This window comes from Aphanomyces astaci (assembly GCF_000520075.1).
Source record: "Aphanomyces astaci strain APO3 unplaced genomic scaffold supercont1.89, whole genome shotgun sequence".
In the NCBI taxonomy this organism is placed as follows: domain Eukaryota; phylum Oomycota; class Saprolegniomycetes; order Saprolegniales; family Verrucalvaceae; genus Aphanomyces; species Aphanomyces astaci.
In genome coordinates this window covers 38,913-63,306 of record NW_009798352.1, presented here as the reverse complement: position 1 = coordinate 63,306, position 24,394 = coordinate 38,913, and the positions used below count along the sequence as shown (strand labels likewise).

General features: G+C 49.7%; 5 protein-coding genes across 12 annotated transcripts; 1 reads left to right on the top strand and 4 right to left on the bottom strand.

The window, feature by feature from the left end:
- Nucleotides 1-515: 515 nt before the first annotated feature.
- H257_16616 (hypothetical protein) lies at nucleotides 516-2,887 on the bottom strand. Its single transcript, XM_009845114.1, has 4 exons — nucleotides 2,433-2,887; nucleotides 2,059-2,201; nucleotides 1,709-2,003; nucleotides 516-1,452 (listed from the first exon to the last, which is right to left on the bottom strand). Exons 1-4 carry the CDS (start codon nucleotides 2,877-2,879, stop codon nucleotides 577-579), a joined length of 1,761 nt encoding a protein of 586 aa, XP_009843416.1. The 5' UTR covers nucleotides 2,880-2,887; the 3' UTR covers nucleotides 516-576.
- A 7,088-nt stretch (nucleotides 2,888-9,975) lies between these two features.
- On the top strand, nucleotides 9,976-13,625 carry H257_16615 (hypothetical protein). Of its 8 annotated transcripts, none has more exons than XM_009845112.1 (16): nucleotides 9,976-10,203; nucleotides 10,330-10,377; nucleotides 10,457-10,521; nucleotides 10,582-10,687; nucleotides 10,734-10,933; nucleotides 11,030-11,091; nucleotides 11,150-11,268; nucleotides 11,316-11,384; nucleotides 11,445-11,694; nucleotides 11,761-11,933; nucleotides 12,008-12,259; nucleotides 12,318-12,517; nucleotides 12,575-12,692; nucleotides 12,788-12,954; nucleotides 13,018-13,166; nucleotides 13,268-13,625. In XM_009845112.1, the coding sequence occupies exons 1-16, from the start codon at nucleotides 10,007-10,009 to the stop codon at nucleotides 13,463-13,465; spliced, it is 2,373 nt and encodes a 790-aa protein (XP_009843414.1). In that variant the 5' UTR covers nucleotides 9,976-10,006; the 3' UTR covers nucleotides 13,466-13,625. The 8 variants fall into 8 exon arrangements, with proteins under 8 accessions (XP_009843414.1, XP_009843408.1, XP_009843409.1 ...); XM_009845106.1 differs by having other exon boundaries at nucleotides 9,976-10,279; XM_009845107.1 differs by having other exon boundaries at nucleotides 12,575-12,954.
- Nucleotides 13,614-14,572, bottom strand: H257_16614 (NADH dehydrogenase [ubiquinone] iron-sulfur protein 7, mitochondrial). Its single transcript, XM_009845105.1, has 4 exons — nucleotides 14,369-14,572; nucleotides 14,176-14,315; nucleotides 13,964-14,115; nucleotides 13,614-13,918 (listed from the first exon to the last, which is right to left on the bottom strand). The coding sequence occupies exons 1-4, from the start codon at nucleotides 14,520-14,522 to the stop codon at nucleotides 13,750-13,752; spliced, it is 615 nt and encodes a 204-aa protein (XP_009843407.1). The 5' UTR covers nucleotides 14,523-14,572; the 3' UTR covers nucleotides 13,614-13,749.
- Nucleotides 14,573-15,316: 744 nt separating this feature from the next.
- H257_16613 (hypothetical protein) lies at nucleotides 15,317-16,209 on the bottom strand. Its single transcript, XM_009845104.1, has one exon. It carries the CDS (start codon nucleotides 16,102-16,104, stop codon nucleotides 15,757-15,759), a length of 348 nt encoding a protein of 115 aa, XP_009843406.1. The 5' UTR covers nucleotides 16,105-16,209; the 3' UTR covers nucleotides 15,317-15,756.
- Nucleotides 16,210-16,260: 51 nt separating this feature from the next.
- Nucleotides 16,261-18,163, bottom strand: H257_16612 (5-aminolevulinic acid synthase). Its single transcript, XM_009845103.1, has one exon. It carries the CDS (start codon nucleotides 18,119-18,121, stop codon nucleotides 16,556-16,558), a length of 1,566 nt encoding a protein of 521 aa, XP_009843405.1. The 5' UTR covers nucleotides 18,122-18,163; the 3' UTR covers nucleotides 16,261-16,555.
- Nucleotides 18,164-24,394: the final 6,231 nt, after the last annotated feature.

Below are 24,394 nucleotides of genomic sequence, written 5' to 3'. Positions count from 1 at the left end.
AATTTTCAACCTCGTCACCACATCTACACCACATGTATTAGTGCGGTCTGCACTACTTACAGTATATCTCAATCCACACTAATTATGGACTTGGAAAATTAGTACGGACCATACCAATTTTGAATATTGAGAATTAGTAAGGATTATTATCTTGATTTTTGTATGTGGGATTTGTCTTTGCTGATGTAAACAGTCAATAGTGCAGACACATCATGTACAAGGGTTATTACACGATACTTGATGGCTTTCTATGACTATCATAGCAATTGGGCATCGTGGCATACACCCAACAATATGGCATGAAATTGGTCCACATTATTGTGAATTCGCTATAAACTTGTAAAATTCGGGTGGTTTGTCTAATCAATATTGAATCACGCTAGAGTTCTGATTGGTTGAATATACTTCTCCTTTCTGTAAGAGCCAATCAAATCCACTCAAAATGGGATTCGCCAATAGCGAGATAATTCGTGATGTCAATTCAGTTCGCCGAGATATTCGATTCGACAATAATCTGTACTGAATCCACAATATATTAATTATATACTAGTACATATATATATAAACACATCAGTGTTAAAGCCGAAACGAAGCAATGTCCCCCTTGGTCAAGTCGAGGACATTGCCCGTACTCGTGAATGCTTCCACGACACTGACGTCACTAGTCCTAGTAATACTAGTCTCGAGATCGTACGGCAGTTGTAGTAATCCGCTACTAGCCCTGTCGATGGTGTCGTCCGACGACGTCTCAAATGAACACTGCGCTACTGTGGACGAGATGGTGCTGCTGGTCGTGGTGGCGACCCACGGACGAACAAGAGGCTCGTTGGTATGTGACGACTTGAGCCGAATTGGAGGCGCCAACGATGTCGCATATTCGAGATCATGACGAGGAGATGGATGGTGACTTGTGGGAGTTAGCGACCGGCGACAAGGGGGGGGCTCACCGTGGTGCAGGGCAGCTACCTGACCGACGCGAGGAGTGGGCATAGAGCCCTGCCGAGGCCTCGAAGGCATCTCCTTCGTCGGGGGGGGGGGCTCGTTTAATGAACAGCCCTCTATCACGTCGTCGAACTTGTCGTACTTGTGTTGGAGGGGGCGGCGGCGATCGCATCTCAGCGTGTCCATCCACGTCGCTGCGGATGGGCGCATGGGAATGTCCTGAGTAAACCGGGGCGACACTTCCTTGTCCACGTCGGCTATCTCATGAGGACATTCCTCCATCTTGGGCTGCTGCTTTGGCGAGTCGACGGAATGCGAAGACGGCGCTTGGCGCGCCGATGCCGACCGGGATGGGGCGTGGCGTTGCTTGGGCGTTGGTCGAGATTGGTCAGCGTTGCTGCTGGCGTTGCTGCTGGCGTTGCTAGCACAGCTCGTGCACACGACTACGTTGATTCGACCGACAATATCCAAGTCGACGTCGGCCCAAGTTGTGCAGGCACTGCACACTCGCTAGGAATGTACGAGCTTGTTTAGGTGGATGAATCAAATATATACTACGATGATGACAGGTACACCTAGGTGCACAACATATCCAGACCAAGGAAAACTGCTGAAATTGTGAGGTACACGTAGATGCAGAACATATCAATCCAAACTGCTGACATTTTGAGGTACACCTAGGTGCAGAACCAAACCAAACCAAGGAAAACTGCTGAAATTGTGAGATACACCTAGATGTACAACATATCAAGAGCGATCACTGTACCTTGTGGCACTTGCGACACGAGTGCTTGTCCGAGTGAACACCAAAGCGATCGTGGCAGACCCAACACCGTCCGTTGCCAGCCAATTGGTGGGCGTCGTCTAGGTGCACGCGAGGTAGGTGCAGGTTGTCCGCACTCCGATGTGTTCGAAAGTACTTCGCCACGCGGCCAACACACATGGCCCACGCCTTGAGGGTGCCGGTGCACAGCAGACGGGGGGCGTACCCCTTGAAGTCTACTTTGAGCACCACGACTGCTTCAGTGATGCGGCGCTGATTGGTTTCGCGGAGCACAAACCTACAATATAGTGGGTGCTGAGTTGAACGTAGGTGCAGCAACGACGACCACGCACCCCGACGCGTACACCCCGCCTCGCAAGTACGTTTGCGTAAACGGAGGCACCATGGGCAAGTTGACGGAATGGATGCACGATACCCAGCCTCGAACAGTCGACCCGCGACTACTGGTAGATGGTATGGCCACTTCGTCTTGATGCTACCGTCAATGTGACAACGTCAGTCTAACGAATCCTCCCAACATCTATGCGATGTGGTTGCGAATCATCCCAACATCTATGCAATGTGGTTGCGAATCATCCCAACATCTATGCGATGTGGTTGCGAATCATCCCAACATCTATGCGATGTGGTTGCGAATCATCCCAAGGTCTATGGCGATGTGGTTGCGAATCATCCCAAGTTCTATGCGATGTGGTTGCACATGTACCTGCACGACGACAAAGTCGCGGTGCTGCATGAGCGCCGACGCACTTCGGATGGACATCCACTGTATCCGCGTCGCGCGCCGGTCGCGTTTGTCCATGTCGTACAGCGTTCGAGAATCGATCACGACCGGGTCGTCTACAACGCGCTTCAAGTACGGGTTCGTCGTCAAGTTTCCCAGGGCATGGGACACTTCGTGGAGAGGCGCTTGGACGTACACGACACCACACACGAGATTGAGTGCAGATTGGGACTTGTCGTGAATGGACGAGTCGTTGCCAGTGTATAGCTGAACGCCGCCGTCCACTGGCTTGCCAAGGGGGGTCCACTGGATAGGAGACCCGGCATTGCTGTTGCGGGGATTCGAGCACGCCAGTAGCACCTTGGTATTGACTTTGGCTAACTTTGTCAGCTCGGCTGCATATTGAGGCGGCAGTCCTGCCGCTTGCATTGGCACGGTGTAGTCGAAAAGTAAAGGGGTAAAGCCAACATACAGCGTTCGAATATCCGGATAATCGATTGTACACTATTGGTGCATCAAAGTAAGGTCAGAGAAAATTTTGCTTCATACTTATACCGTGTATTAATATATAGTACACAAATAAGAAATATTCCTGCATATATATTGTTCCAATAATATAAGCGACCGGGCAAGTACAGTACTAGGTGGATAGTGTGTCCGTTCTCAGGATGCCAGAGCTGCACCTACACTCACTCATAAGATAGACATTTACCAAAAAAGCAAGGTGAACTTGCGAATTCCAATTAAATATATCTTCAAGTTTGTATTGTTTATTTCTATTTTTCAAGTGTCTGTCTGTTTTTGGAATTCGCAAGACAGGTCACCTTTCGAATTCAAAATTGTCCAATTTTGTCCAATCAAATGCCGTGAAATCACGATAATCGCTGTGTAGATTCATCACGCCCTGTTGCGATATATTCTACTCCTGTGATGGCGGTTGATGCAATGAGCATTGAGATACAGTAATTATGTAGGCTGTGTATGAGATCAAGATCATGTGTTGTGGTATTCAGGACGCGGCCAATTCTAACATGTCTCATTTCACCACTTGCCTACTAACCCCATGAAATTGGTCATCCCTCATTCCACCATCCAGCCCGTGTCGGTGCCGTACACCTCCCTGTCGTTGTGATCACGTGGTTGCGCGGGCGGTGGCGCAAGATGTCTTGGTGGCACCCTTCGCAAGTGCTGAAGTAGCGGCTTTAGCACTTTGCGATGGGTGTTACCAAGACCTCTTGCGTCATCGCGTATGTAGCGATTGACAGGTGGGGGATAACTCCTTGCCACCACCGTGGCCCCATCCAGGTCCTAAGTGCCTGGCCCAAGACGCACCCTGGCCAATGCTTGCCTGGGGATGTGTCTCAAGGGAATGAATGGCTTAGAATAGCTAGTCTAGTGAAGTTCCCCAATGTCTCAACCACACCCGCATCAATTGTATACAAAAATGCATATTGGCGTAGAAGTAGTGAAGTAGACGAAGAAGATTTCATAGGGATGAGGACTAAGGAGATCTTAGTAGATCCTCAGTTAATTCATTGTGCATTTTGCCCTCAACTACCTACGCTTCCTCCCGCAGTGCTACAAGTGGTAGCACTTCCTGGTTATCTCGCCCCAAGCTCCGTCAACCCGCCGTACGTAGCTAGTCTTCTTAGACGGTTGTGTGGTCGTTTGCAGAGACAGCGCATCGCCGAAGGTTTTTAAAACGTGGTCTTTGCTACCCGTTACCTGGTGATAGTCTCAGCAACAAAATCCATACACGTTCTGAGTGATCTGCAAGTGTATGATCCCCAAACCCCAACTCGCGGCCACAAAAGACATCGGCGAATTATTCGACCCGTCCGGATTTGCCGGTTAAGCTACGCGAAGACCATTGCGTGTTGACCCGTCACCAACGCGTGGTTATGAAGTTGCGTGCCCAGATCCCCGAAGCGAAGAACTCTGACTCGCGCAACGCTACCCAAGAGATCACAGACTTATTAATCCATTGGAACGACCACATCGAGGAACTGATTGAAGGAGTCCTCGACCGGAAGATCCAAGTGTACCACAAGGCCCGCAAGATCAAGGCTGAAGCAAGAAAATAGGTCGAAGTTCGAAGTAGATTAATTCAATTTCACCAGAATTACAAGATGGATGAAGTTTTGCGCACAATGGCAGAATCCTTTCAGCGATATGAACAGCTGTTGGAAATTCTTACCCGCACCCAAGCCGCCCAAGTGGATGCGAGCAAGTGTATGCCCAGTCAACACATGGAACGAGCGATACGACAACTAGAGCTTAAAGTTGAAGGATTAATAGTGCCCAAGTATTATGGACGAATGGACGAAAGTATTAGTCTATACATCCACCAAGTTACGACATTTTTCAAGGTAACGAACGAGGATTACCAAGAAAACGATGGGACTCAACAGCGATGCATTGCCATGATGGTGGCAAATTTCCGTGGCCTTGCGGCAGCGTGGTACCAAGAACGGCTTTCGCGCGGTGAGTCTCCAAGTACCCTCATTGAACTGGAAGAAGAGCTGCGAGCCGAGTTTGAACCCGACGATTTACAAGATCGGCTGCGTGATCAGCTATACGAATTGAAGCAAGCCCAGTGTGCGAGCTTGACCGAGTATGTTGCCAAGTTCCGACGAATCTGTACGCAAGTGTGCGACATGACCGAGCGCGACAAGGTGTCTTGGTTCCAACGCGGTCTGCGTACCAGAACCCGTGAGAGTTGCAGTATTGTCGTTGCGAGACTGTGACTTCCGCGATCCAAGTTGCCCTGGATTATGAGCGCTCCCATAACTCGACCCTTAACGGTAGTCACGCCAGAGACCGCGACCTCTTTCATTGCCACGATCGCCCCCCGCATCAAGGATTTCAAGATCGCCGCCATCAGTTCAACAACCGACACCAAGGAAGCCGTCCACCACATGCGTATCCACTACGCCAGCGCCAAGATGACGACATGGAAGTAGACAACGCCCAAGTACAACACCGTGGACAATGCCAAGTTGGCCCCTGTTATAACTACGGACGCATGGGCCACAGAATCAGTGACTGCCGCTCTCCACCCTGGAACAATCAAGGAAGATGCCAAGCCCAACCCCAGCGCAACAACATCTCAAGACATACCAACCGGCCTCAGCAACCCCAGAGCAATACACCAAGTCGTCAGCACACTGCCCAAGTAACCGAAGTCAACAGCGACACAGAAGACCTCGAAGATGACGTGATCCTAGGCAACTAAATGGACCTAGCCCAACAAGACTCGGGGGAGGAGGAGTCCATTGACATCAATACCGCCCAACAAGCAAGCAAGGTGCCAGCACGTGAAAACAAGTTGATGATAGTTCACGCCGCACTCGACAGCACAAGCGTTCGCATCCTGATCGACTCTGGTGTCTCGAACTTGCTTTGCCGCCCAGGTTTGGCCAAGGCAGTGATCCGTTCCAAGGAAGTTCAAGCGGAAGGCTTCGATGTACACTGCTCTGGCATCAAGAAAGTGAAGGAAGTATCTGGCACACTTTGCTTTGGTCAATGGACGTTCCCAGATCTTATACTTACCAAGTGGGATCTCGGAAAGAGGACTTTGACGTCATATTGGGGAAACCCTGGTTCTTTCGTTGCAACCCTGTCATCGACTGGCGTACCCACCAAATCCTCAACGTCAACTCACGTGAAGTCGAGCCTGAACGAATCGACGGATGGATGATCAAACTCATGACGAAAACGGAACCTCAGCAGAAGTTACACCCGCTCGTGGCCAGGGCGGTGAATGAATTTCGTGAGGTGTTTCCCGACAAATTACCCAACACGTTACCACCGCCGCGTCCGATTGAGTTCGATTTGACAATGAAGCCTGACGCGAGACCCTAACATCGACCCCCATTCCGTTTGTCCAAGGTGGAAGCAGGCTCTTTGGACACGTTCGTCGACGATCTGTTGCAAAAGGGCTGGATCGAGCTCTCGAACAGCGACTGCGTATCCAACATCTTCAGTGTTCCCAAGCGTAATGATGGTGGTCAGATGCTTTCACGCCATGAGTGGCTTCCTACCGCCATGTCCGACACCCCTATACGATGGGTGTTGGATTACCGCCATGTCAACTCTCAGTGCATCGTGCCAAAGATCCCGCTGCCAAACATTGAAGTCCTCTTTGACTTGACCGCATGCACGGATGCCGAGTCTCTACGAAGATCAACTTAGCGTCTGGCTACCACCAAATGCTCGTGATGCCATCAGCGCGGAAGTACACTGCCTTCAGGACCCATCGCGATGTTTATGAATGGGTAGTGGCCCCAATGGGTTTGGCAGGCATGCCAGGCATTTGGTCGCGCCTGATGCGTCGATTGTTTGACAAGTTCGACTTTGTCGTGGAGTACATGGACGACATTTGTGTGTTCTCACGGACGACCGAAGAGCACTCTGATCATTTGCGTTCAGTTTGCACTGTCCTTCGCATCGAGAAGCTATATGCGCGTCCTTCCAAGTGCTCGTTTGTTGTCGACTCTGTCAACCTTTTGGGTCACACCATTTCGAAAGATGGCCTCCACATGGACCAGTCCAAAGTCCGTGCTATCGAAAAGTGGTCGGAGCCTCAGTCGTGCAAAGATGTCATGAGCTTTGTCGGTCTTGCCAGTTACTACCGCAAGTTCATCCCCGACTTCGCGGAGCTCGTCGGTTCCCTTAGTGGATTGCTGCAGAAAGGAGCCAAGTGGCACTGGAGCGAGGACGAGCATCGAGAGTTTTTGGCAATCAAGTTCGCGCTGCAGCTAGCCCTTGTTTTGCAATTGCCTGACTATAACAAGTCTTTTGTGGTTACCCCGACGCCTCTGGTATCTGCTGTGGTGCAGTCATTTCCCAGTTCGACGGCGACGGCAATGATCACCCCGTTGCTTTCATGTCCAAACGCCTCGGTCCTCACGAACAGAATTGGTCCGCGCACGAAAAAGAATTGCACGCCATTAAGTTGGCTGTGGGCAAGTGGCACCATTACCTGCATGGCACTCGGTTCGATGTATACACCGACAACTCCTGCTGCAAGTGGTTCATGACAACGCCGGTCCTTACGCCCAAGTTGACGCGTCGGCTTGAGTTTTTCAGTTGTTTCGACTTTGCCCTCCATCATCGCCCGGGCAAATTGAATGTAGTAGCTGATGCCTTGTCTCGGCCTCCACATGCCACCTCCACCGTTCACCAGCTTTCAATTCACGCGTGTGGATCCACTGTGACTCAGTCGCGGCGCGCATCAATATACTTCTTGTTCATGCCTCGGCTCTCTCCACCTACACGACTCGTGACATCGCCGTCATTGTCCACTCTCCTTTTTGGGGGAAGGAGTTGAGGGAGCAAAAAGGAGTGCTAGTGCCTCAACGCCTAACGGTGAACCACTCGAAGCAAGTGTCCTTTAGCACCATCGAGATGGACACCAAAGCCAAGGAACGTTTTGTGAAGGCATACAGTACGCAAAGGATCCAAGAACAAAGTCGCTGAAAGGTGAAGCCTTCAAGTGGAAGGAAGGACTCTACTTTCTGCGAAGCCAAGACCAAGTTTGGAAGCTATGTGTCCTCAGCGATGACGTGCTACGCGCCGAGATTTTATCTCACCCGCACGATTCAAGCACTGCCGCACATCCTGGAACTCGACACGTACAATGTTAAGTGTAGCGTAGTGGTAATACTGGAACACTCTTGCCGAAGGCGTGAAGTTATACGTCGCGACTTGCAAAACACGCAGTCGATACAAAACGAGCAGTCTGCGTGCAAATGGCAAGATGATTCCCATTTCCGTGCCGGAAGAGTATTGGCAAACTGTTTCAGCGGATTGGATCACCAGTTTGTCCGAGTCAAAAGGCTATGATGCCATTTTGGTCGTGGTAGACAAGCTCTCCAAGCGGCCAAAGTGCATCCCGACGAGATCAGATGTCGACGCACCCCAAACGGCGAAGGAATTCTTCGAACATGTTGTTCGTCACCATGGAGTACCAGCAATGATCATCAGCGACCGTGACCCCAAGTTTACAAGCACGTTTTCGAAGTCCCTCATGGAGGTTTTCGGTATCCGCCAAGCCATGACTACCACCGGCAGAGCTCAAGCCGATGGAGCGACTGAGCGCCAGAATCGAACTCTCGAAGATGCGCTTAGATGTCAAATGTCGTATCAAAAACAAGACTGGGTCGACCATATGCCAACGATCGAGCATGCCCACCAAGGATTGGTCCAAACATCAACCGGCTTGACGTCGTTCGAAGTCCACACAGGCCTCAAGTTGCGCAACCCTTTCGTGAGCGGCTCCTTGCCCAAGAATGGCTTTGCCAAGAATTTTGCGGAACATCGAAAGAAAGTCATTCGGATGGTTCACGAGAATTTGACGAAGGCCCAGCAGCGTCAGAAGGAGTATTGTGACAAGCGCCACCCGAACGTGGCCTTCGAGGAAGGCAATGCTGCTAGCGACTCGCAACCTGCCTCTAAAGCATACCCAGATGCTCGACAAGTCCGAGGGTCCCAAGCTGGTTCCACGATTCATCGGCCCCTTTGAGATCGTCAAAACCATCAATGAAAACGCTATGCGCCTCAGGTTGCCTCGCTCGATGTCACGTGTGCATGACGTGTTCAACGTTGATCGACTTAAGCACTACGAGCCCAACGAAGCCAAGTTTGCCTCCCGACCTATCCCAAAAGCTACTCCTGTTGTTCTAGACAAACCCACCGGTGAAGAAATGTACATTGTCGAGAAACTGCTCAAGAAGCGCCAGTTCAATCGCAAGTTGGTGGCATGGGCAGCCCGAAAGCGATGCCACGTGGAAACTGAAGAAGGACATCAAGCATATTGTGCACTTCAAGCAACTCGTCCAAGACTTGGAGTCAAGGAGTTTCAAGGTGTAGCAAGACGTCAGGGGGAATTGTAGCGATGCGACAGGTGGCGGATAACTCCTTGCCACCACCTTGCCCGCACCCAGCTCCTAAGTGCCTGGCCCATGACGCACCCTGGCTAATGCTAGCCTGGGAATGTGTCTCAAGGGCAAGTATGGCTTAGAATCGCTAGCCTAGTGAAGTTCCCCAATGTCTCAACCGCACCCGCATCAATTATATACAAAAGTGCATAATAGTGTAGAAGTAGTGAAGTAGACTAAGAAGATTTCATAGTGATGAGGATTAAGGAGATCTTTGTAGATCTTCAGTTAATTCATTGTGCATTTTGCCCTCAACTACACACGCTTCCTCCCGCAGTGCTACAGCGTTGGCCCACCAGAGCCACCACGACATTGCGACCCAACCGAGCGCACAACATAATGTTAGCTGTAAGGGGAGAACCACATTGGATATAGTCGGAGTGCACTCATCAGTGCACAATTCTCTGGGGCAGCATCACACAAAGCTCTACAAAATTCAAAGTTCTTCTAAATTGTAACCTCTTCTGTCAGTGTTATAGCCAATCGTGTGTAAGAAACAAGGTGTGATGGGCTCTGATTGGATATTTAAAAGAAACAAGGTGGCTCACCTTGCGAATTCCATTAACATCATCTCATAAGCAGCTAATAATAGTCACCTGCGCATCTCTGGTTGGCATGGCGGTGAAGCTGGCGCCCCCGCCATTGTTCCATGTGCGGGAGATTCAATCATGCCGACGAATGGTGTCGTCTATGCGTTGTGTGATTGTCATCTCCGAGTTCTTTCATCGCCTATTGGATGCCTTAACTGCGTACCTTCGGGCTCGGCATACGTACATCCTACCGCTGCAATCTCCTCGAGCCTACACCCAATGGTATGTACGCCTGATCTGAACGTTTTGCACCTACCTTTGCGTACACGAGGTGTTCCAAGGTCTCTCTCTGGTGGAGGTAGCATGCAGCAATTACTACATGAAATGTTTATGGCAAAGCTGTGGTAGGCGATATCGAGCAACTATGGCACGTCGCATTCAGTGCAAGTGGCGAAGGTATGTATGTAGTACATCCTGCACCCAGTACAGCATACATAGGTGCACGAAATGAATGCGTATACATGGCCCTGTACAGCTACACACACCGCCGGCTGCTCCATCTCCACCTTCGAGCTCGACGCAAGTACGCCCTCAAAGCAGGTATTTGTTCACTGAGCTTCTCAAAGGCCAAGCATTGACGATTGGACATGGCCTGGTCAGGACTTCCATTGTATGAGCACGCAGCCACGACCATCCAAAAGCTAGTCAGAGGGCGGCAGTCCCGCCGCCACCTCCAACAACGTGGCCGACATGTCCTTGAGAAACGGTGTGCACGTAGGTGCAGCCTCTCCAGAACCTAAATCCGCGTGTAGGAATGTGTATGGCAAACCACAGTGGTGGGTCCTGGACGACGTTGTAACGTCGCAAGTTCGACTGGCACGGCTACAACGTCGACGGGACGAGTACCAAGCGCTTGTGCAGCAGCTCCGGTGTGATGAACAGGCGAAAAAGATGGCATTGGACCGGTTTAGGGCCCTCGAGGCTATGTTAACACTCTCCCCACCTGACCAACGTAAGTCGCAGTCAGTTTTGTACCAGGTTTTCATTGCATACTTCGCACTATCTAGATTCTGATATACAATTCACGATCTCTCTCTCTCTGTCGTAGCCATTCAAACAGATTTGGTCGACGGGTACCCGTCCGCCTATGCACACGATGTGGTCCAACGTGTAAGGATGTTCCTCTGCAAAGATTTGGCATAGAACTGACTTTTCCGACTTGTTGCAGTTTTTGGCCCAACATTTGCCTAAAAGCAGGGCAAACCTCAGCGCAGCTGAAACGGAGCTCCGCCTAGCAACCCAAAGCCACCCGTTGCTTCATCAGGCCGCGACCATCATCAGTGCTAGGTCCATTTTGCACCTATCGTTACCCCCTCGGCTAACTGTTAATCAAGGTATCGCGTCATGCAATGCAAAATCCCCTTCCTCCAACATCGCAACGCCGTACGGGCGACAGAAATTCGGTGGACACCCCTATGGTTCCTGCACCTACGTTCAACTCATCAAGGAATCGCTGTATATAGGTTCAAACGGTCCAAGGCCGAGTCGTTGGTTCGCATGAATGTCGCGATGCATCAACGGGCAGTGCTGCGCATCCACGGTGCGGCCACCACCATTTCGAGCTGGTGGAAGATGGTAGCCGCGGTGGCTCTGGGCATTTCACTGCGTAAACGGCGCGCCCACTTCAAGCTAAACGTGCTACTGGCCATCGTCATGACCATGTTGCCCAAGGCCAAAGCTGCGCGGCGCCGGCATCTCGTCGCCACCGTGGTGGTTCGTCGTTAGCCAATGCAACACATGATACATTTCGTCGTCATCGTCGCTATATGGGAATCGTAGGTGCGGTACCGAGCCGTGGTATCGACACGACTGGTGACAAAGGTGGTTGCGGCATGGAAAGGCTATGCCAAAGAAGAAGTCGCGCTGGGAATGCAGCGCCGCGCCCGAGAGGAGCGAGGCATGCTGTGCTTCATAGAGTCGTGCGTGCGGCGACTACAGCGAAGTGTCAAGCAGTACGCCTGATATCCTACATATACTTCGTACATCAACGTGTTCAAGCTGAACATTGACAAGCAAAGTGACATAGCTTTTTGCACACGACGCGACCAAACTACACGCGTGCGGTAGTCTCAGGTCTGCACCCAGTGGTGGCTCTGCACCTCGAGCAATGCCAGGGCGACTTGGCCATACTAGCCCGTGCTGTCGAGTCGGACGTGCAGGGGTGGCTGGGTGCAGAAGATTTCTCTCTGTGGGTGCACTTGGCCAATGAGTACTGCCTTCCGCTGGCCCTACTTGAGCCTGTGGATGCATGGTGGCCTCGTGCGCTCGAGCTGTTGCGGTAGGTGCAGAACAAACAGGAGCTACGAACGTCTATTTTGACCTGCACCTATGGACAGACTGCACGTCCAGTCGTCCGATCGGCAGCCGTGGCGGGTGTGCGTGCTGGCATTCTTGGACGACGTGAGTCCTCACTATGCAGCCATGGACGCTATGGGAACGCAGCTGCTTCACATCGAGGCCAAACACGAATTGGTGTGCGTTGCTCGGTCGTACCTCGTGCACCTATGTGCAACCCACCACGTGGCCATGCACCCCAGTACATTTTTGTTCTACACCTATGTGCACCTATATTCGACGTTATGATCGTATCTAGATCGAGCCGTATTGGCTGGGCAGGAATTGGCGAAACAGTGGCAGCAAGACCTAGCCATCCGAAGGCATCTCCACGCGTCACCAAACACCACCACCGAGGCCGCCATCGCTTGCTACAGGCACGAGGACATACATACACTCTCGTTTTCCCTGCACCTACCGACCTCCTGCAGCACCCATTGAGTTCGGTTGTGTGTGCACTGTCTCTATGTAGTCGATTTCACAGCGACAACGGACCAAGTCCGTTGCTGTGTTCCAACTGCTTTGTCATGTTCGAATATGACCTGCACCCAAGCCAATGTCCGTGTGGGTTTGCATACATCCGACGCCCCACCACTTGCACCTACGTGCAACCCGTTCCGCTCCATAATAACGAAATGGGTATGTACAGTATAGTAGCATGCATTTCTGTCAATGTTATCGTGTCAAGCTCATACACCCCAGTTGTTCGGTTTCCGCATGCCGAACGGAGCGACCTACTGCTGGTACATGCTTACTTCCACGCGCTGGCGCCCCTTGGTCATGCCAACCGACTGCAGTCGCCACCGCACCTATGGCGTCTAGCTGTGACGCGCGCGCTCCCGTGGATTGAGGTAGGTGCACACCCTGTCCATACTACAGTATGTATCCGGATAGCTGTATAGTCAACTAAACCACGGACGATGGATGGTTGTGTGCACCTATGTAAATGTAGGTGCTGAGTTCGCACAACTTGCATACGCTGGACGCATTGTGCCAACTGCCAAGAAAGCTCGTGGAAAATACTGTGAACCTTCCCGTGCGAGTTCACGCCCACCTTGTAGCAATGGTGGCGGAGCTTACTCGACAATGGCAAGAATTGATCGAAATGGAAGCCGCCAGCGCTGGCTCAGGATTTGGTCCGCAACGGTGAACCAGGACGACAAGATGGATGGGAGAGAGGCAGTTTACACTTTGTTTTACATTGCCATCGCCAAATTGAAATGATTATTACAAGAGCCATGTATGTGCAAGTTGAAGTCTAGCCCTCGGTGCCGAGTGGTGATTTTACTCTATAATTTTATATACATTTACACCAAAAAGCAGTGTCGGTAGTAGGTTCACATGGCGTGATAGATGAAGCCTGGGGTACTTAAGGACAGTAGGGTTGAACACAACAAGGTCATATTGATGCCAAACATGTGTGTGTGAGAGTATTTACTTGCGCAACTTGAGCAACAGTCCCTTGTTGCCCTTGATCTTCTTTTGAAGCTGCAGCATGGCATACAAGAACGCTTCTGCGGTCGGAGGGCACCCGGGGACGTAGATGTCGACAGGGACAATGCGGTCGACGCCGCGCACCACCGCGTACGAGTAGTGATAGTACCTGCGAGATTTCGATAAGGATAGGACATGGAGAAGGAGGACGTACCCGCCGCCATTCGCACAAGATCCCATGGACAACACGTAACGAGGCTCGGGCATTTGATCGTACACACGGCGAAGCGCGGGGGCCATCTTGTTGGTCAACGTGCCGGCGACGATCATGACGTCCGATTGACGTGGGGACGCACGAAACACCATCTAGCGTACGCCATGAGGGTATGTATGGTCGTGGGAAGAAAGAAAGCAAGCACGTCGTACCCCAAAGCGTTCCATATCGTAGCGGGAACCAGCGGTGTGCATCATTTCCACGGCGCAGCACGCAAGACCAAAGGTCATGGGCCATAGAGAGCTGCGACGACCCCAGTTGACCAAGTCGTCAACCTTGGCGACCACGTATTCTGCACAAGACACCGTCAGTATGACGACGACAGGTCGGGAAGGTAGACCGTACCGACAGAGTTCTTGGCGTTAGCCTCCGTGGAGAACAGGTCCTTGAAGCTCGTCTTCGCGATCGCATCCGACTGGGTAGACAAGGGCGCAGCGGCCACGGACAGAGGCAAGGCGCGGGACACGGCGGCGGCGCGAGCGACGGAACGACCCAACATGATGAAGGCAGGTGACTTTACTTGGCGACTCAACTTGGAGCTGCACGTACTTCAGGGGGTCGGGTGCTGTCGCGACCATAAACAATCGTCCCTATTAAGTCCGTATCAAATTGGATACAAATAGAACTATACTCCGTTAAAGTGCGAATATTTCCTAAAGTTGGTATTCCAAGTTTGGTGTTTCTATGCCTCCAATAAAGTACGATATGAATATCGTGGTAACGTCATTTATTCCTTATTTACTTCCATGAACGTGATTGTGAATTATTTACTTCAAAGTGAGATGATTTTATTGTGCACATCATCATTTAACTTGGAGTGCATCATCATTTAACTTGGAGTTCTCAGGTTCTGGATATCGATCGACGACTTTACAGGACATGATGCGAAGGCCCGCCTCTTCACGATTCCCGCAATAATACGCCGCTACCCCTAATGAATCCTTTGATAGTTAGCGTACTAGTAAATGGAAGAGACTCACTTGCTACTGATACAATATGTATGGGAGTTTGAACGAGGCGGTCCCGACTTGAACTTGGTCATCTTGTTGCGATTCCGTTGGAGTTTGTCGGGCGAATGATGGGCATAGGGGTATTTCGCGTATATCAATACATTGCCGTCTCAAGTACCCACACATTTATGAAAGAGTTGTGTAAACTCAATTGAAATAAGGAAAACTTTCGTGACACACGTGGTGGGACTAGGTGATGGTATACAGTTTTCCATATACAAACTATGCATTTTGATTGGTCAACGCTTGGCTGTTGGCAGGGATGAATGGTCCCATATATTTTCGATCTCAAGCATGAAGCGCTCGGTGCCGTCACGAGGAACTGCCGACCCCGTGTCCAGGGTGCCGATCCTGTACCCACGCCCAGACTATCTCCCCATGGCACGGGGAGTGATGGACGACGGCATGTCTCGTTCACCGCCGCCACCGCAGTCGATGGGATGGGATCATGCAGCGCCACCATCGTTGATCAACCTCGACTGCCTCGGGTCCAAACGGCCACGGTGGACCGAGCCTACATGGGCACCAATGCCGCCTCCACACGACAGGCGAAGAGACAACGATCAGCTTCCCCCCATGGTTCCCATGGCCATGCACCCCCTCCACATCACGCCGTCGATCCCCGCTGCACCTCCAGTTGCACCAGCGCAAGCGGACTCGGATCCGTCCTCGGACGGCGAATCGGGCGAGAAAGACGACGACAACGAGCCACTGAAAAAGCTTCTAGGAAGTAAGAAACGCAACCGCATGAAAGACGAGATCGACGCTCTGCGGAAAGAAGTGGGATCCATGACACGGCACTTGGAATGGCTGCGCGTGAGTCAGATGCATCAGTCGCCCGCCCCGCTCTGGGCCGACATCGCCAAACAACAAGCCCACGAACTGTCGCGGGTCATGGCGGAGAACCAGCACCTGCGCCACACGTTGGAGCAGCACTTGGACATTGCACAGGAATACATCGACACGATCATTCCCAAGTCCGTCCCGCCTGGTGATACCGTCGCTGCCCCCGCGCTGCCGATTATCATGTGCCTTTAAAGCCCTTCTAATATAAATATCCCCGCGAACCATCTTGCCGACGTCATGTTGATGGCGACATCGCACTTCACAATCGGAGACGACTGATGAATAAAAGGGGTAAATACGACGTTAAATAATAATAATAATACTACCTGGAATTATTATACTTCGAAGTATTTTTCGTAATACTACTTTTGCAGTATATCCTAGTACGTACTACAGTAATATTATTAATATTAATAGTACTACGTATTAATAGTATTTTCATTGGGACATGAAATAACGTGGCAAATGGACGTACAAATTATCGAATCGCACCACACGTCGATCCGATTGGTCAAGACTTTTACACTGCGATATGATTGGTGGAAAACATCGCGACCCACTTTCTATTCGTCGAATCCACACTTCAACACATCAAGTCCAAACAAGATTGGGTGTTCCTTGGATCATTACCCAAATGACTTGGTCCTGTGCATCGTCATATGCGCAGTATACATGCCTAAGCCGCTTCCATGCGAGGGAGGTCCGAGTTCAAGAACTGCACTTCAGGCAACGGGTCACATCCGTCGCGGGCCAAGTCGAGCTCGTCCCACACGCTGAGGAGCGCGCCGACCAAGTCGTCCATCATGTCCTCGGTGTGGGCGGGACTGGGCGTGATGCGGAGACGTTCTTCGCCACGGGGAACGGTAGGAAAGTTGATCGGTTGAATGTAGATGTTGTGCTTCTCCATCAATAGTTCCGACGCGCGCTTCACCTTGACCGCATCGCCCACCATGACTGGCACAATGTGGGACAAGCTGGGCAAGATGGGGAACCCCAACGACACCAACCGGCGCTTCAACTCGGCGGAATTGGCATGCATCATCATACGTTCTTCCTGTGACGACTTGAGGTGGTTAACCGAGGCACGCGCGCCGGCCGCCAGCATGGGCGGGAGCGACGTCGTGAAGATGAACCCAGGGCAGGTACTGCGGAACGCATCCACGAGAGCGGCAGACCCAGCGATGTACCCTCCCATGATGCCGTATCCCTTGGCCAACGTGCCCGTGATCATGGTCAATCGATCCATGACGTGGTCGCGCTCGCCGATGCCGGCGCCGCGGTTTCCATAGAGTCCAACGGCATGCACTTCGTCGCAGAACGTCATGGCGCCATACTTGTCGGCCAGGTCGCAAATCGCATGCATGGGGGCGACCGTGCCTTCCATGGAGTTGACGCTTTCAAACAAGATGAGCTTGGGGGCGTTGGGATCGGCAGCCTTGAGCTTGGCTTCGAGGTCTGCGACATCGTTGTGCTTGTACACGTACTTCTCGCATCGGCTGTGGATCACGCCTTCGATCATGGACGAGTGGTTGAGGGAGTCACTGAACATGATGAGCCCAGGGAATAGCTTGCCCAACGTCGCGATCGTCGTGTCGTTGCACACGTAACATGACGTAAACAGCAACGCGCCGTCCTTCTGATGCAAGTCCGCGAGTTCCTTCTCCAACATGACGTGGTTGTGGTTCGTGCCGTGAATGTTGCGAGTCCCGCCAGCGCCCGCGCCTGACTTCATCAAGAATTCATGCATGGCACCCACGACCTTGGGGTGTTGGCCCATGCACAGGTAGTCGTTGCCGCACCATCCGATCACTTCCTTCGTGTGACCCTCCGGGTGATGGAACAAGGTCTTGGGGAACTCGCCGCGTTTGCGCTCCAAGTTGGCAAACGAACGGTATCGGCCTTCGGTCTTGATGCGGTGGATGGTTTTTTGGAACCCACGTTCGTATTCATCATGGGAGAGGCCGCCGAGGCGTTCGTACTTGTGGCGACGCGCCGCCGCAGACGTCGTCGTTAACGAAGGAAAGTTCTTGGGTTCGTATTCCAAAACCTTAGGCGCGACGGCGGCGGTATGGGTGCTGCGGGCTTGCGTTTGCATCATCGTCGACATGTGCGGGCACATGCGGGCCAGCTGGGAGATGTTGGGGATCAAAGCTTGCTTCGAGGCGTGATTTGCGGCCATGAACGGGCATTTGGTCGTCTTGACCTGGCGGGAGGCGACAACAGTGGCACGAGTAAGCGCCATGATGGAAGGTTAGCGGCGGCGGCTGCAACTCGAATTGGAAAATGCTTGGTGGAACAGGAGAACCTTCGATTCGAGGCAGGGTATCCGGATGAAAGTCGTTTTATTGACGGTTTTTACGAAACGTCACATAAAGTATACAAAACCCAAGATGTCAAGGATTGACGATCTTAAAATAACGTAGAGGGTGGGAGCGTTTTTTTGGGTTTCGCTTGACGTCACCAGAAGCATAGAGACGCAAGTCCAGTGACACACGGGTTCTCCCACTATGGGTTCGGAAATAAGTTTTTATAATTAAATCTGAATTCAAACTTAGAGTTTGGATGTGGAGCTTTTATTGTAAATGTCAGGATTTCGCAAAGCCCAATAGAAAGAAGAATATCTGGGCTTGGAAAACATTCATGGCCACGACAGCTGAGCCAGGACCATGAAGAAGTGAGTGCTCACTGTGTATGTCAATCCTTCAAAGTATAAAGTTTGTAGGACGTACTGAAAGGGAGTGTGAGGAGAGTGAAATTTTCTCTCGTCTCTGCAATGTGGTATTAGTTCAATGAGAAGTTTAGCGCACAATGACCCTCCATTTTGAGCTGTCATGATGAACGACAGCCACGCTTGTCTGAGGAGGCGCAAGAGACATGGCGAAAGGTCGTACTACAACATACAGGAGTGCTTTTGGCTCAATGATAAAGTGCCCACATTTCTGGTCCAAGCGTTGGTGCGGACCTAATTTCCAGACTTCCATATCGCTACATCTGATCTCGATGTCGTCTATGCCACATTAGAAGGGGAATTGGAAGGGGAACAAGGGGGCGCCTGTATATAGTATAGTTAACGACGATGTGAAGGTCACGGTTAGGCTGCCCTCCAAGTTGAACAAGGTGGAACCTTATGGGGGTGCCAACAAACATAGCCGCAAACCTGCAAACTCTCGAGGGTCCACTGGTTTCGATAACTTGCACGCAGTGACGGTGATTGGGGCCAACAGGGGTGGCGGGGCGTACATATGTACTAACTTAGTACAGTACATCGAATCGGGGGGGGGCGTAATGTCGATGTCGAAACTTACCCCCGGAACGTTGTAAAACTAGGGATCGTTCAAAGGTCATTGTGCGGCTGTTGGCAACGGCGCTACACATGGAACGAGACATGATGACGCGGTCACTTGGACTGGATGGTCGCATGACGCGTGTCGCTACATCTGATTTCGATGTCGTCTATGCCATATTGGAAGGGAAGGGGAATTGAAAGGGGAACAAGGGGGCGCACCGTACATAGTTAACGACGATGTGAAGGCCACGGTAGCACAGTTCATCGAATCGGGAGGGGCGTGCTGTCGATGTCGAAACTTACCCCCGGAATGCCGTAGAACCAGGGATCGTTCAAAGGTCACTGTGTGGCTGTTGGCAACGGCGCCACACATGTAACAAGACATAATGACGCGGTCACTTGGACTGGATGGTGGCGTGACGCTGCTGTCGTTTGTGCGTACACTTTCTCATGGCCACTCAATCATTGGCAATCGTCCCCGAGGAAAGAGTAACTGCAAAGGCGAAGCTTAACGTTACGCAGTGTCGATGGTGTAGGTGTGTATAGGAGGCTGCGGGAAATGATCAACTTTACGATCCTCAAACGATATGGCAGTACGTTGTTCATCATCACCATACAACACGCTAGAATCAAATCGAGTTTAGCCTGACGAAGAAAGCACCGGTGCACTGCTTTTAATTGCCATTTTGAAGGATTGGCAACGTCCTCAATCAGATTGCGCAGAGTTGCTTGACTCCACACAAAACGGGTGCATAACTTTTTAAAATATGTCATTTAAATGTTAGAAAATTATAACATAACACATCAATGTATGCTATAAATTATAGTGCTTAAGATGATAATAATAATTGTTCGTCATCTTTCACGCTGTATTTGAAATTTACGCCAAAATGCTGTCTTTAACGTGCTGCTTCGGGGCTCAGAGATCACCGATCAACGCAAGAACATGGTAGCATGTACAGCAGCATCGATACTACGTAATAAAGCGGCATGGACGGTGTTATGATGCTTATTACGGGATATAATCACACCCAAAGTAAGCTATATTTCAGTTTTTTGGCATGTTTGAGGTCACTTCACGCATGCTAAATAAGTGCAATCACCACACATCACGTCTCGTTATATAGCCCGCAGCCATGTCTTCAGTTTTCATATCAAATATATCACGCCCAGACAAGCCGTTGCTGAGCAATTCAAGACAAAGGCATGTACTTTCTCGATAGTTAACAGTAACATTGTCATAAATTATGACAAACATTGATGTTAACATTTCGATGTTATCTTTTTAAATTATGACATACTTACTTTATATTAAAAATACGTTACGGTGTTCTCGTGGAATGCAGTGGATACTTTTCCAAAAAGCATCGTAACTGGCGGCCAAAATTTGAAGTCCATATAAGTTTGAACAGCGCAATCGAATACAAAGTTGCACCAAAACTCGTCTCCTTCGTCTAGACATACGTTTTTCCTCGCTTATGTCGCCGAGGATGGCTATGTTCGTCATTTCCCGCATCCTCCAAAGAAACGGCGTTGGTGCGCCAGGCTACAAGAACCAATGGTGGAGGGGCCTCGGCCTATAAAATAAGCGGCCCATAGATGAAGTATTTCTTTCAGTTAGGCAAGCGCACTAACGTTACAGTGGATTTTAGGCCCTCGTGCCAGAAAAGGTTGCGAACACCAAACTGTACATTCGTTCGATTGTGGTATAGTCAGAAATGACTTAAACCCAAAACAACTATTCATTGCGGCTATACCTCCAACGAACGGCTCAGAGGCAATCCACAAAACCACAAACAAATAGCAAGATAAAGGCTAACTTACTCCGACCTTTTTTTGGTCCTTTGTGGACATATCGAGTACTACTGTAGCAGTTCGTTTCACCCCAAAGCAATTATCTAAAGTAAAATGCCAGAAAGGGACGACTAGTTCTTGTTGCGGTCAACGCAACCATACTCATTGGTGCCTAACCATGTTGGCAATCGCTCCATTCGATGCTGTAGCCATGCTGCAATGTACCTAGGGTGATTTGCAGACACCTGGCGACGAGGATGGCTGCAGCTGTAAGGTCGAACGCGATCGTTTCACCAGTAGTGGGGCTCATTATTATGGCACTTCATTGATCGACCGATGGTAGTACTAACGTTATCAGTAGACTGTTAGCTTATCGGTACGTCAAAACGGGCGTAAATAGACACAACTCGTGTTCGGGTCCAAACACCTTAACAAGCACAGTACATTGTCGTAGCTTGGCATACTTTCCTGGTCTAGCTGTACAACTAAGGCTACAACTTTTTGGTGTTTCGGAGAAATGCGATAATTCACTGATTGAGGCATCGTTTTTGAGTGCGCTTCAACCCCCATTCTCGAAGTTCAGCTCTCAATGGAAAATGTCATTCTTGAGCCACGCACTCGGGTAAGACTCATTTTTTTCATCGCATCATTCAAGCTGTCTGCAAGACGCGAATTTTCGTAGCACGGGGGCGACATGACGAGAAGATTTCGCTCGAGCAAGTGGTAGCATTTCAAAAATAATACTATTAATTGTACTACCTAGTAACAGTACCCATTTTCTGGCAACCAAAAATACCAGATGACTGCCAAAAATCTCGCAAACATACTGTTCATTTGTAATAATAATAAAATAAAACCCTCCACAAAATTGTACAATGCGAAGTCGAAAAATCAATCTTCGCATACAATACTGTAGTCTGTCGACAAACCAAAATATATGCAAATTAATACATCAAAGCCTTTATAAATTGATATTTCCAGAACTAATTGAATTTGGGTTTGCCCCAAAATTCTTCTACATATCCGGAAGAATTTGACGAGCTTATTTTCGTTTGCGAGATTTTTGGCAGTCATCCATTGTCAAAATGTAGGCGAAAGGTACATTTTGTCGACACAGGTAAGCTTATTACAGTATACAATCGGGAGTGGCGGCAACACAGCAGCATGCGCACTATGCCAACCGTTTTTACTCCGCCAAAGTGTCTAATACAGTCTCAAGTTATCATACAAACATCTTGCTAACGTCTAACGTAACGAGGCAATTTATGGACACCTTTTTTGTCGAAGATAGCTCGAAAATATGTTGCAAATGTTGCAAATTTTATCTATTTTTTGATCATTTTATATCCCCATAAAGCTTAGGTTGTGATTGATCGAATGGAACTTGTTTCATCAAGTTTACGGAGGTATTACAGCAGTTAGGTGGCTTTGAAGTATTGAATGTTCATTGGATGAGATGCGCCAATTTATGGACAGGGTACATTATACTTAATTTTACTATACTAAAAGTTCGTTCGATTCGAAGTTGTCCAATGGAAACAAATATAAGCTTCCACAGTATATATAATAAATCAAAGGATATAGAATTTAAACGACAAGTAAACTCACAGGCAATTACAATTCCACCATTTCGACCACGTCGTCCGGAATGAGACATCCTGACCACCAACTAGGCTCAGAAATGGTACTGCGTCTCAGGATCCTCACCACTACATCTATATTGTGTGGATTGCAATGTCGTGGTGGCTCTGGTGGGCCAACGCGGTGGAGGAAGAGGTCTTGGTAGCACCCATCGCAAAGTGCTAAAGCCGCCACTTCAGCACTTGCGATGGGTGCAATCAAGACGTCTTGCGCCACCGCCCACGCAACCACGTGATCACACCGACAGGGAGATGTACGGTACCGACACGGGCTGGATGGTGGAATGAGGGATGACCAATGAAATTTGTCATCCCAAGTGGTAAATTGAGACCTGGTAGAATTGACCGAGTCCTGAATACCACATCACATGATCTTGCTCTCATACACAGCCTACATAATTATCTAAATGCTCCTTGCATCAACAGCCATCACAGGAGTAGAATGTATCGCAACAAGGCGTGATGAGGCATGGAGCGGTGTATGCGGCTACTCAACCCGTCGATCCTGGGCTGTCCCGCCCTCCACCAAGTCGATGCGATGATCAACCAAGCGTTTGGTCCGACCTTGGAATCGGAACGTGTGCGCGCCAAGCTGCTGCGGTACCTCCCACATATTGGACCAGGGCCAGTGCTCGTATTCGATCACGCCGTCGGGGTTGTACAGCCTGCCTTGCGAATTCCAAAAACTGACAGACACATGAAAAATAAAAATCAAGAATACAAACTTGAAGATATATTTCATTGAAACTATACAAAAAAAAGAAATACAAGTTATACTGTTTTAAAATCATACAATTTCAAAATTATTTATGGAATTCGCAAGGTGGTTCACCTTGCGCAGCATACAAAATTGCCTATTTCACCTTGCTTTTTCTGTTTAATGAGCTTCAGATTTTCGCGCCATGGTGCTCGCGCCTTCGCTACTGTTCGGATAATTGATTCTCTTTGAATTTATTCTGTGTGCGATATTGGGTTACAAAAGTATTTCAGTATTGGAGTAAGTTGAACTTGATTTTGATTGGCTCGTGCACCCTGTCCATAAATTGGCGCATGTCCATAAATTGACTCGTTACGTTAGAACAAGTAAAATAGGAGGTTGAAGTCTATATACAGAGATGAGACAACGAGGTAGCTGCTTCATGTTTGCGATCTGGGGAATGGGGGACGCGCATGCCATTGCTCTCTATGGGAGTATGATGTGGCGTTGCAGCCTTGAACGGTGGTGGTGACGTCCATGGTTGCTTCGCACCACCAGTCGCATCGGATTGCACCTTCTCGAGAGGTTCTATATACAGTATATAAATGATGCAATTACAGAGGTTTCTGTCAAGCAGTATACTAGTATCATTTCTTCCAACCTTTCTTATAACAGTGTATTTCACGCCGAAATTAAGTTTATCGAATAATATTTCACCAACCCTGCTCTATAATTAACGCAACCACAAGTAAATTTGGTCTTTCAAATACCACGACGTACTAATTACTACTGGTACGTAATACTAAGTACTACACCTTTTTTCTATTGAAACAGACAAATTTTCAATTGATTGGCTCATGCATCCAATGGATTTGCATTTGCGTCCACGTATTTGGTACGCGATCCACTGGAATCGGCACATGCAGCTCGTGTGTCCAATGGATTTGGTACATAAACCATTAAACTCGGCATCCACCCAAACAAACAATCGTCCGTCGCTTGGATTTAATGATGAGTGCAATTGAATCGGTAGAATTGATACTTTCAAAAGCAAAACTCAATTAAAAATTACGCAGATATGCAAACAATGAGCTCGCG

Bases quoted from the DNA above. Each gene is read 5' to 3' on its own strand.
- H257_16613 (XM_009845104.1), bottom strand. From the start codon at position 16,104: ATGGTTCGCGGGGATATTTATATTAGAAGGGCTTTAAAGGCACATGAT.
- H257_16614 (XM_009845105.1), bottom strand. From the start codon at position 14,522: ATGTTGGGTCGTTCCGTCGCTCGCGCCGCCGCCGTGTCCCGCGCCTTG. The intron at 14,316-14,368 runs GTACGGTCTACC...TGTCTTGTGCAG, and splicing joins TAACGCCAAGAACTCTGTCG to AATACGTGGTCGCCAAGGTT. The intron at 13,919-13,963 runs GTACGTCCTCCT...GAAATCTCGCAG, and splicing joins TCTTGTGCGAATGGCGGCGG to GTACTATCACTACTCGTACG.
- H257_16615 (XM_009845111.1), top strand. From the start codon at position 10,060: ATGCCGACGAATGGTGTCGTCTATGCGTTGTGTGATTGTCATCTCCGA. The intron at 10,280-10,329 runs GTAGCATGCAGC...AAGCTGTGGTAG, and splicing joins AAGGTCTCTCTCTGGTGGAG to GCGATATCGAGCAACTATGG. The intron at 11,092-11,149 runs GTAAGGATGTTC...GACTTGTTGCAG, and splicing joins CACACGATGTGGTCCAACGT to TTTTTGGCCCAACATTTGCC.
- H257_16612 (XM_009845103.1), bottom strand. From the start codon at position 18,121: ATGGCGCTTACTCGTGCCACTGTTGTCGCCTCCCGCCAGGTCAAGACG.
- H257_16616 (XM_009845114.1), bottom strand. From the start codon at position 2,879: ATGCAAGCGGCAGGACTGCCGCCTCAATATGCAGCCGAGCTGACAAAG. The intron at 2,202-2,432 runs GTACATGTGCAA...CATTGACGGTAG, and splicing joins GCGACTTTGTCGTCGTGCAG to CATCAAGACGAAGTGGCCAT. The intron at 2,004-2,058 runs GTGCGTGGTCGT...ACTATATTGTAG, and splicing joins GGCGGGGTGTACGCGTCGGG to GTTTGTGCTCCGCGAAACCA.